The 12,978-nt window shown below is 44.7% G+C and overlaps 1 protein-coding gene across 1 annotated transcript in view; it reads left to right on the top strand.

The window, feature by feature from the left end:
• ZBTB16 (zinc finger and BTB domain containing 16) overlaps positions 1-12,978 on the top strand; it is a 242,480-nt gene that overhangs the window by 99,981 nt on the left and 129,521 nt on the right. Inside the window, exon 3 of the mRNA XM_060787438.2 lies at positions 221-318. Within this exon, the coding sequence (XP_060643421.2) occupies positions 221-318 (98 nt within the window). The remainder of the gene's footprint in view (positions 1-220; positions 319-12,978) is intronic.

The following is a 12,978-nucleotide window of genomic DNA, read 5'->3' as shown; positions in this document are numbered from 1 at the left end:
GAAAACAAAGTTTGTGAGATTCTACACTGAGCTTGTATAGAGTGCCTCTATGTAAGCTCACAGATTCAATGGGATTTACACGCGTGTTACGTGCATGGGACTCTTCTGCATGTTAGATCCAGTGCCTGGACGTTGATATTTTTGGAATGTTCTCTCCAAACTACACAAACTGGGGCTAGCTTTTTTCCTCCCTAATTTTCGTGCTTTCCCTTTTCTTTAGGAAACTGCACAGTGGGATGAAGACGTACGGGTGCGAATTATGCGGGAAGCGGTTCCTGGACAGCCTACGTCTCCGGATGCACTTATTGGCTCATTCAGGTAAGTTTGGGGAGGCACTAGCCTCTGTCTTACATGGCTTAAGACGTTTGTGCTCATGCCAGATTTTAAAAGGGGGGAAATGACCATTCATTATTGCATCTTACGGTTGTTGGAAGGCCAAATTGGAACCTTGCTTGTAACTTTTCCACTACTTTATTTATATTGTCTGGAACCCTATTGATTTGTAAGCCTAGGGGTGAGGTTTGGGGAAAAAGCCATGCCCCCTGGGCAAAGAAAGGCCCCGCCCACCAGCCCTAGGAAAATGAGCAATAGAATCATAGAATCAAAGAGTTGGAAGAGACCTCATGGGCCATCCAGTCCAACCCCATTCTGCCAAGAAGCAGGAATATTGCATTCAAGTCACCCCTGACAGATGGCCATCCAGCCAAAGCTTCCAAAGAAGGAGCCTCCACCACACTCTGGGGCAGAGAGTTCCACTGCTGAATGGCTCTCACAGTCAGGAAGTTCTTCCTAATGTTCAGATGGAATCTCCTCTCTTGTAGTTTGAAGCCATTGTTTCGCGTCCTAGTCTCCATGGAAGCAGTAAACAAGCTTGCTCCCTCCTCCCTGTGGCTTCCTCTCACATATTTATTCATGGCTATCATATCTCCTCTCAGCCTTCTCTTCTTCAGGCTAAACATGCCCAGCTCCTTAAGCCGCTCCTCATAGGGCTTGTTCTCCAGGTGATGAAAGGGCCTGGGGTGGGGTTTTGGAGAAGCCCCACCCCTGAGCAGGACAAGGCCCCGCCCAATGCCCCAAACTTGGATACTGTCTGGGGACAGCTGTTGAAAAAATATTGCCTTATTTATTAATCTTATTAAAATATTGCTAATAATATATTATTATAATATAATGATAATATATTATATTATAATAATATATTGTTATTATGCTGTGGATGATGAGATGGATAATGTTTTTAATTAGGAGATGCAAATGGATTATGCTTTTATTACGCTTGTTATGGTTTTATACTATGTATTAATGTTTTGAATGTTTTATGATGTTCTTGGGCATTGAATTGTTGCCTCTGTAAACCGCTTAGAGTCACCTAAGGGCTGAGAAGAGCAATATACAAATATTGTCGAAGACTTTCATGGCCGGAATCACTGGGTTGTTGTAGGTTTTTTTGGGCTGTATGGCCATGGTCTAGAGGCATTCTCTCCTGACGTTTCGCCTGCATCTATGGCAAGCATGTATGGCCATGGTCTAGAGGCATTCTCTCCTGACGTTTCGCCTGCATCTATGGCAAGCATCCTCAGGATGCTTGCCATAGATGCAGGCGAAACGTCAGGAGAGAATGCCTCTAGACCATGGCCATACAGCCCAAAAAAACCTACAACAACCCAATATACAAATATAGTAAATAAAATAAATAAATAAATAAATAAATAAATGTGTCACAACTGATGTAGGGATCGGTAAACCACATAAGCCAGTGGTTCTCAACCTTTCTGATGCTTTGACCCCTTAATACAGTTCTAAATGTTGTGCTGACCCCCAACCATGAAATTATTTTCATTGCTACTTCATAACTGCAATTCCGTTACTGTTAGGAATCATCATGTAAATAATTGATATGCAAGAAGTATTTTAATACAGTAGATCAAATTTGGCACAAATACTCGATACGCCCACATTTGAATACTGTTGGAGTGGGGTGGGGGGGGACGGACTGATTTTGTCATTCGGGAGTTGTAGTTGGTGGAATTTATAGTTCACCTACAATCAAAGAGTATTCTGAACTCCACCAGGAATGGAATTGAACCAAATTTGGCACACAGAACTCCCATGCCCAACAGAAAATATTAGAAGGATTTGGTGGGCATTGACCTTGAGTTTGGGAGTTGTAGTTCACCTACATCCAGAGAGCACTGTGGACTCAAACAATAATAGATCTGGACCAAACTTCACACAAATACTCAATATGCCCCAATGTGAACACTGGTGGAGTTTGGGGAAATTAAAGCTTTGTATTTGGGAGTTGTAGTTGCTGAGATTTATAGTTCACCTACATTCAAAGAGTCCCTTGAACCCCACCAATGATAGAATTCGTCCAAACTTCCAACACAGAACCCCCCATGACCAACAGAATGTCCTGGAGGGATTTGGGATGAATTGACAGTGATTTAGGGGAGATGTAGTACACCTTCCACCTTTCTGATGGGTCTTTGGCGACTCCTCTGACACCCCCTCGCGGCTCCCCCCCAGGGGTCCCGATCTCCAGGTTGAGAAACGCTGACATAAGCCATATCTCAATGAACACATATTCAAGTAAGCTGAGCTAGCCAGAAGAAGAGTCATGGAGTTGGAAAGGATTGTAATGTCCATCAAGTTTAACCATCTGCCATAAATGTACACACAATTGAAGCAATTCTGAAAGACACCTCTCCAAACTCTATTCAAACATCTCCAGAAAGCCATATCTCAATGAACCCATATTCAAGTAAGCTGAGCTAGCCAGAAGAAGAGTCATGGAGTTGGAAAGGATTTTAATGTCCATCAAGTTCAACCATCTGCCATAAATGTACACACAATTGAAGCAATTCTGAAAGATACCTCTCCAAACTCTATTCAAACATCTCCAGAAATAGGGAGTCCTCCATAATCCAAGGCAGTCCATTTCACTGTCAAGTTGTTCTTTCTGGTGGGACTCCTTTCTTGTAACTGGAATCCATTTGGTCGTGTTGTAGTCTCTGGAGCAGCAGAAAACAAGCTGACTCCTTCTTCTACATAACGTCTTTTCAGATGGTCAACAGATTATTATTCCTTTTCTTGTTCTCCAAAATAGACATCTAGTTTGTTCTCGAAGCTAAACATCTCCAGCTCCTGAAGCTATCCTTCATAGAGCTTGATCTCCAGACCTTTGGCCATCTTGGTCTCCATCATCTGGAGAACTTCCAATTTGGTGTCCAGAACAAGACACAATATTCTCAAATGATGACCCATTTTCCAGCTCATAAATCTGTTAGGTTGCCCATTTCTGGATGTCTGGAAGTCTTCCAATCAAAGGTTGTCGTTGTCTCCTTGTCGCAGATTTTGAATTCCATGCACCTCGTTACCGTTTCGACCCTGTCTACCTCTTTAGAAATGGGTAGGCATTTCTTCATTCTCCCTGCACCACCTTCGTTGACAACAGCATGTTTTGCATTTCCATATTTAAATACCTGATTCGCCATGTTTGAGCATCAAGTGAAGTTTCATTAGTAAAACTCCTGCCGAATTAGGCATTTGCTACCTTTAATGAATCCCACTATTGGGTTCAAATTATGCAGACCCATTTTAATTAAATGTCTGTCGATGGGCTGGAATGCTAAGCTAGGGAGAGAATGAGACACACCGCAAGCTTATTTCGTGCCAAGCTTCCTTCCACATGGGACTCCGGTTTCTTACCTGCCTTAGATCAATAGATCTGGTAGAAACTGATCAAAAGTATGTCCGAATTAAGGTATGTTTATGAACGCCGGACAGTAAAGAAAGAGGATAGGAAAAGACTCAGGTTTCATGTCATATCCATATTACTTACCGAGACGATCCCTCATTGTCTGAGTAAGTTTGGAGTCCTGGAAGTGGGTCCATAGGTGACTGTGGACCCCAATTCTGGACCTGCATCTTCTTCCGCAGTGAGGGCATTGGTTTCCAGTTGTTCGGTGGTCCCGGTTGGGGTTGGCTTGATGCGCCTTCCTCTTGGCACGTTTCTCTCTTTCTCCCTCCATTCATGCCTCTTCAAATTCTACAGCACTGCTGGTCACAGCTGACCTCCAACTGGAGTGCTCAAGGGCCAGGGCTTCCCAGTTTTCTGTGTCTATGCCAGAGTTTTTAAGGTTGGCTTTGAGCCCATCTTTCAATCTCTTTTCCTGCCCAACAACATTCCATTTCCCATTTTTGAGTTCGGAATAGAGCAACTGCTTTGGGAGATGGTGGTCAGGCATCCGGACAACGTGGCCTTCAGTCCAGCAGAGTTGATGGTGGAGGACCATTGCTTCAGTGCTGGTGGTCTTTACTTCCAGTACGCTGACATTTGTCTTCTTGTCTTCCCAAGAGATTTTCCGGATTTTCTGGAGGCAGCACTGATGGAATCGTTCCAAGAGTTGCATGTGACATCTGTAGACAGTCCATGTTTCGCAGGCATAGAACAGGGTTGGGAGGACAATAGCTTTATAAACAAGCACTTTGGTATCCCTACAGATGACCCGTCCATTGAGGGGGGGCACAACATTATAGTAGTTGGACGAGGAGAGACTGTGGACTAAGGAAGGCAAACTACAGGGTCGACCAATGGCAAAGCTCCTCTGAAAACCATACAATAAGGGTCATGGCATTACTTACTTACTTAGACTATCCCTTGTATCCTGAAGATGATGGTCCTCCAAGTGCAGTATCTTGGCAGTGGGTCTGTAGGTGGTTGTGGAGCCCTATTCTTGATCCACATGTTCTCCTGTAGTGAGGGCATCGATTTCCAGGTGGAAGGCGGTCCTGGACAGGGTTGCCTTGACACGCCTTCCTCTTGGCATGTTTCTCTCTTTCATCCTCCATTCGTGCCTCTTCAAATTCTGCAGCACTGCTGGTCACAGTTGACCTCCAACTGGAGCGCTCAAGGGCCACGGCTTCCCAGTTTTCTATGTCTATGCCAGAGTTTTGAAGGTTGTCTTTGAACCCATCTTTCAATCTCTTTTTCTCCCCACTGTCATATAATGCAGTTTCAAAATTCAGATTATCTGTATTGAACCCAATTATATGGCAGAGTAGACTCATATAATCCAGTTCAATGCAGTTCAGTCTACATTACATGACTCTACACTGGTCATTATAATGCATAGGAGCCCCCGGTGGCACAGTGGGTTAAACCCCTGTGCCAGCAGGACTGAAGACCGACAGGTCACAGGTTCGAATCCGGGGAGAGGCGGATGAGCTCCCTCTATCAGCTCCAGCTCCTCATGCGGGGACATGAGAGAAGCCTCCCACAAGGATGATACAAACATCAAATCATCTGGGCGTCCCCTGGGCAATGTCCTTGCAGACGGCCAATTCTCTCACACCAGAAACGACTTGCAGTTTCTCAAGTCACTCCTGACACGACAAAAAAAAATATTATAATGCATTATGTGACAGTGTAGATGGGGCTTTGGATCATTTGAAATGTGTGCTATGCTTTTTGGAGTGCCAGAAAGAGACAAATAAATAGCTCCAAGAACAAATCAAGGCTGAGTTTTCCTTAGAAACCAAAGCAGAAGTTTTCATAGATTCAGGGTGCATCTACACCGTGGTATGAATGCAGTTTGGCATCACTTTAACTGTCACAGCTCAATGCTATGGGATCCTGGGAGTTGTAGCTTGGTTAGGTGGAAGCACCCCTGAGCAGGGAAGGCAAAAACCCTTGTGGAACTACACCTCCAATTACTACATATAGCATTGAGCTATAGTAGTTAATGCAGTGTCAACATGTACTATTGCTACAGTACAGACGAACCCTAATTCTACTTTCTCGGACACATTTTATAAGCTACTAGCTGTAGCTGCCATGCATTGCTATGGCACACCTTCCATCCCTCTTTCTCTCCTTCTTTCTTTCTCTCCTTCCTTCCTTCTTCTTCGAATGCAATATTCCTGCTTCTTGGCAGGGAGTTGGACTGGATGGCCCATGAGGTCTCTTCCAACTCTATGATTCTACGATTCCATCCCTCACCCATCTTTTCTTTCCCTTCCATTTTCTCCCCATTCTTCCTTCTCTACCTATTCTTGGACTGCAACTCCCAGCAGTGCTTTCGATTGATCTACTCACCTGCCTACCTATCTCTATCCAATTTATCTATCTGGAGGATTGCTGGGAATTGCAGTCCAGGAATAGGAAATTGGAAATATGCAGGGATTGGGATGCTCTCAAACAGAGGCTAGATGACCATCTGTTGAAGGTACTTTGATGGTTCTTTTCCAGCATGGCAGGAGGTTGGACTAGATGACCCATGTGGTCTCTTCCAACTTTATTATTCTACTAGCTTTACCTGCCACGCATTGCTTTCTCTCCTTCCTTCCCTCCCACCTATTCATCTACTCACATTTGCATGTTTTCGAACTGCTTGGTTGGCAGAAGCTGGGGCTGACAGCGGAAGCTCACGCCATTCCCCGGAATCGAACGTGCAACCTTTCAGTCAACAAGCTCAGCAACTCAGCGCTTTAACTCATTGTACCACCGGGGGCTCCATAGGTTGGCAGAAGCTGGGGCTAACAACAGGAGCTCATCCTGCTCCCCGGATTCAAACTGCCGATCTTTTGGTCAGCAAGTCCTGCAGCTCCGTGGTTTAAACCGCTGTGCCACCATGAGCTCCAAGGCAATCTATATTCATGTGCAAGAGTTGTAATAATTCTGTGCGTGAAGCTAAGTATGTGCACCTTGAACCAGGAAAACCCAAGACATTTCTCTCTCAGCCACTCAGGTGGAGAATTCCAGTTGTTTGGGAGCATTTCTGGATAAGGGAGGCTCGACTTGCATAAGCCAGCTGTGCTCAGTAGAGAATTTTGAAGAAAAACATGATGTGATGTGCGTAGCAGAGAGTGAGAGGGTGCAGAAAAGGGACCCGTGTCAGAGAGTGTCTTCCTAACCACGTTTTTGCCACTGGGCCTCTCCAAAAAGCCACCCGTGGTCCTGTCCATGTTTGTATCCCTGGCCCAGGGGGATCAAAGGGTGCCTGCATCCCAGCCGCGGTGTGTTTTGCCCTCCTCTCCCTGCCCTCCCTTCTTCTCTCGTTCGCTGGCGCACGCTGCCTCTGTTTGTTGTTGTAGTTTTGGCCCGGTGCCATCCGCACGCCTGGCTGCCTGCCTGCGTTGCGGGTACAGTATGTACAGTCAACGCCGAGCCAAGTTTGTCATCATGAAAGATTAATATATTTTTTCTCCTTCCCTCTCTCTCTCTCCCTTCCTGCCTGCCTGCCTGGGAGAGAGGAGCGGCTCCGATGCTCAAAAACAGCCGCTTCGGATTCCAGCCGCTTTGGTCTTCTGTACGAAAACAACCCTCTCCTCCTGACACCTCCTCTGCAGACCTTTGGGTGTTATTGCTCTTCCCTTCCTTCCCCGTGGGCTTTGAAGCCCACAAACATCTATCCTCTCAGCTGAGCATGGATTGGAGTCCATGTATGAAATAAGAGCATTGCCTGCCAAATAGGAACGTCTTCTCCCATGTCCAAATTCCTAGTGTTGCATACACATGCCCATACCTATATCCATACCCATACCTATATCCATACCCATACTCATACCCATACCTGTATCCATACCCATACCTATATCCAAAGCCATATCCATAACTATACCCATACCCATATTCATATACTTATACCCATACCTATATTCATACTCATATCCATACCCATATCCATACTCATATTCATACCTATACCCATACCCATATCCATACCCATATCCATACCTATATCCATACCCATACTCATACCTATATCCATACCCATATCCATACCCATACTCATATACTTATACCCATACCTATATTCATACCCATACCTATATCCATACCTATATCCATACCCATATCCATACCCATACTCATATACTTATACCCATACCTATATTCATACCCATACCTATATCCATACCTATATCCATACCCATATCCATACCCTTACCCATACCCATACCTATATCCATATCCATACCCATACCCATAGCTATATCCATACCCATACCTATATCCATACTCATATACTTATACCTATACCTATATCCATACTCATACCCATATCAATACCCATACTCATATTCATACCCATACCTATATCCATACCCATACTCATACCCATACCTGTATCCATACCCATACCCATACCTATATCCATACCCATACCCATACCTATATCCATACCCATACTCATATACTTATACCTATACCTATATCCATACTCATACCCATATCAATACCCATACTCATATTCATACTCATACCTATATCCATACCATAACTATATCCATACCCATATCTATATCCATACCCATACCTATAACCATGCCCATGTTTATATCCATACCTATACCCATACCCATACCTATAGCCATACCCATACCCTAACCCATACCCATATCTATACTCATACCCATACCTATATCCATACCCATATTCATACCTATATCTGTACCCATATCCATATCTAAATATCTACATACTTAACATGACCAACTTTGAATACTGTATGGGGAGGAATTGACTCACAATGCTGGGAGTTGTAGTTCTCCCACATCCTTATGCATTTTCTAAACAGTGGGAAGCATTTTGTTTTCCTTTTTTTTAGAAACACATCGGCACATTAAGTGTTTACAAGTGATACTTGATGGCAAAGATATATTTTCATGTATGTGCCTTCAAGTTGCCTGCAGACCTATGGGGACCCCATGAATTCAATATGGTTTTCTTCAGCGAGGAATCTCCAGAGATGGTTCTGCCAGTTCCTTCCCCTGAAATAGAGCCTACAGCATCTGGGATTCATTGGGGGGTCTCCCACCTGAGTACTAACCGGGGCTGACCCTGCTTAGCAGCACAGACCCGATGGGATCTGCTGGCTTTGGAGTATTTAGGGCCCTCTTTCCATGTATACCCAGACCAATTAAAGGAAAGGATTGATCAGGGCAGCTCATGTGCTATTGAGGTCAGCGTACTATCATTAGAAGTGTGTGTAGGGTGTGTGCGCATCGGGAGGGGCTGTGTGCGTGTGGGAGGAGAGCCGGATCGATGCTTGTCTTTGTAATGTGCAGTTGAGCACTCTGATCCATGTCGCAAGCCTTCTTCTCCTGATACTTCAGATACCACCTCCATGGGATGAAGCACACCAGCCGCGAGACTTTGTATTGGCATTGGTGCCATTTCCAACCAGGATTACGAAGACACCTCCGAGGAACAACCTGTTCAGTGTTCCCTTTGGAAGAATATTTGGTTCTTTCTTGTGTTTGGAATCTTCTTTCCAGCTCCTCCAGCTGGTCTGTTGAGGCTGTCAGTTTTCAAATAAACAAAGAGTAATGCAGACATGGGGAAAACGGTGGCCTGTGTTATTTCTGTCTCCATAAAATAAGTCAGGGACCAAACTCCAGAAGATGTCCACAGTTTGATCTTTCAAGTAATATACTAGAACAGAAGCCCACAACAGGTCTTCTCTTGACAACGAGAGACCTCCACGACTTCCTGTGATCTATAGTTTAGCCCAGATCTTGCAAACTCAGAGCAATTGTAACTTACTTGAGTTCAGTCACTCCACCTGTCCAGAGGTCTTCTTCCTTGTCTCCATTTTTCATGCCTTCCAAATAGTCCTGATGTCCCAAAACTCTGCTGACTCACTATGACTTCTTGAGGAGGTTCAAGCTTGGTTCAGGACCCATGGATCACCTAAAAGATAAAAACTGAGAGTTTCTACAGCTACCATGGACCACCAAAAAGATGATGGAGAGTCCCTACAGATACCATGGACCACCAAAATGATGATGGAGAGTCCTCACAGATACCATGGACCACCAAAAAGATGAAGATGGAGAGTCCGTACAGATACCATGGACCACCAAATAGATGGAGATGGAGAGTCCGTACAGATACCATGGAACACCAAAAAGATGAAGATGGAGAGTCCTCACAGATACCATGGACCACCAAAAAGATGATGGAGAGTCTGTACAGATACCATGGACCACCAAATAGATGGAGATGGAGAGTCCGTACAGATACCATGGAACACCAAAAAGATGAAGATGGAGAGTCCTCACAGATACCATGGACCACCAAATAGATGGAGATGGAGAGTCCATACAGCTACCATGGACCATGAAAAAGATGATGGAGAGCCCCTACAGATACCATGGACCACCAAAAAGATGATGGAGAGTCCGTACAGATACCATGGAACACCAAAAAGATGAAGATGGAGAGTCCTCACAGATACCATGGACCACCAAAAAGATGATGGAGAGTCCGTACAGATACCATGGACCACCAAATAGATGGAGATGGAGAGTCCGTACAGATACCATGGAACACCAAAAAGATGAAGATGGAGAGTCCTCACAGATACCATGGACCACCAAATAGATGGAGATGGAGAGTCCATACAGCTACCATGGACCATGAAAAAGATGATGGGGAGTCCCTACAGATACCATGACTATGAAAAAGATGATGGAGAGCCCCTACAGATACCATGGACCACCAAAAAGATGATGGAGAGTCCCTACAGATACCATGGACCACCAAAAAGATGAAGATGGAGAGTCCCTACAGCTACCATGGACCACCAAAAAGATGATGGAGAGTCCCTACAGATACCATGGAACACCAAAAAGATGGAGAGGGAGAGTCCTCACAGATACCATAGACCACCAAAAAGATGAAGATGGAGAGTCCCTACAGCTACCATGGACCACAAAAAAGATGAAGATGGAGAGTTCCTACAGATTCCATGGACCACCAAAAAGATGGAGATGGAAAGTCCCTACAGATACCATGGACCACCAAAAAGATGGAGATGGAAAGTCCCTACAGATACCATGGACCACCAAAAGATGAAGATGGAGAGTTCCTACAGCTACCATGGGCCACCAAAAAGATCTTTTTGGTGGTCCATAGTAGCTATAGGAACTCGCCACCAACACAACTGAGACACCTTGATGGAATAACACTACTGGGCAACATTCATAGTATTCAAACACAGTAATAGTGACCCTTAGGTAGCTCTTATTAGCACTGTATGGAAGACAGCACCATTAAACCACTTCTGAACGACTTTTCCCATGGAGACCCAATGAAGAGCCATGCTTGTACTCGCCATAGAACCAATTTCCACGGTCTGCCTTCCACTCCGCATGTCACCTGCCTATCTCCTGCTTCTCTTTTCAATGCACATGGCTGCATTTCAGAGCAGGAAAGTGTCCAGAAAGACATCTCTTTCCCCCCAGGAATGTGCGTGTGTCTTGTTTCCTCCCAAGAAAAGCAAATAACTTAAAAAATGAGTCCCTCTTTCTTGGCACTTTTGGAGCAATGTGCTCCAAGCATGGTTCTGACTTCTTTGTTTTTTGGAAGGCTTGGCTAGGGATCATGCGTTCTTTGGGCATGGCACCGAGCGTGGAAACTATCTTGGGCAATGGGCTATGGAATGAGTGGAGAAATGCCTTCGAGTGCTGCCGCTCTCCAATAACCTCCTTGCATTCTTGTCTTTGCATCTCCAGTTTGCGTAGGCGTGTTTGTAGTGGTGGTTTCGTGTACGCGCAGAATAATTACAGCCGTCCAACACACATGCTCCCAGGCGCATGTTTGTTTATGAACCTGTGCACATGGCATATGGACTACCCTTCTTGGAAAGAATAGATTGCTTGTGGAGCCAAATCTGGCCATGTGTCTTGGCTGAAAACTCACCTGTGAACTTCTAATGAGAAGATAGGACCCTTTGACCCTAAACAAGGGGACTTTGGGCTTCTGGGTCAATTGTGGACCTCTTGGGATTCCAGTTTGCCCTTTTTGGGTTTTACTAGGTGGACATCCCACCTTGGATGATTAAAATGCCCCTTCAAAAGCTCAGGGTGCATCTATACTGTAGAATGAATGCAGTTCGATACCACTTTAATTGCCATAGCTCAAAGGTATGGAATCCTTGGAGTTGGAGTTAGCATCACATGGCAGAGAAGGCTCAAGATCTTGTGAAACTACAACTCCCATGGTTCCAGTATGTTGAATCCCAGCACTTCAAGTGGTGCTGAACTCCATTAAGTCTACAGTGATGATACACGCTAGACCTCCAAGTGCATTTCTGCCCAAGTATAGGGTTCATTTTTATCCACAGTTTCAGGTATCCACAATGTCTTGGAAGATCTTCGCCTATGTCTATCAGGATTGTACTGTATTCTATTCAATCATCCCCTTTTATTTATATAATTAATGCTGTAAATATTTTTCTCCATGGTGCATCACTTTGGCAATAGAGCAGTGCTGTACATAAGGAAACTCCTGTTTTACCATTGTCCTGAGAGGGTCATGGAATGAATGCAGTTTGACAGTAGCTGCTATGGAAATGTGAGAGTTGTAGTTGGTACTTCTTCAGCAGACAGGGCTGAAGACCTCGTCAAACTAGAGCTGTCAGGATCCCATCCCATTGAGCTGTGGGATCAAAGTGCATCCACTCCTCAATATAGATCAGAGCATTGACCTTGAGTTTTGGAGTTGTAGTTCACCTCCATCCTGAGAGCACTATGGACTCAAAAAATGATGGATCTGGACTAAACTTGGCATGGATGATCAATATGCCCAAAAGTGAACACTGGTGAAGTTTGGGGAAAATAGACCTTGACATTTGGGAGTTGTAATTGCTGGGATTTATAGTTCACCTACTATCAAAGAGCATTCTGAACTCCACCAATGATAGAATTGGGCCAAACTTCCCACACAGGAACCCCCAAGACCAACAGAAAATACTGTGTTTCCTGATGGTCTTTGGTGACCTCTTGGACACCCCCTCATGGTCCCAAAACTCAGGTTGAGAAACACTGCAGTGGAGCAATTATGTACATAAGGATGCTCCTATGTTACCATTGTCCTCAGAGGGTCATGGAATGAATGCAGTTTGACAGTAGCTGCTATGGAATCATGAGAGTTGTAGTTTGCACTTCTTCAGCAGAGAGGGCTGA

This window comes from Anolis sagrei, chromosome 7 (assembly GCF_037176765.1).
Source record: "Anolis sagrei isolate rAnoSag1 chromosome 7, rAnoSag1.mat, whole genome shotgun sequence".
NCBI classification, from domain to species: domain Eukaryota; kingdom Metazoa; phylum Chordata; class Lepidosauria; order Squamata; family Dactyloidae; genus Anolis; species Anolis sagrei.
Note: the sequence above shows the minus strand (reverse complement) of the source record. Positions and strands in the feature narration are given on the sequence as shown.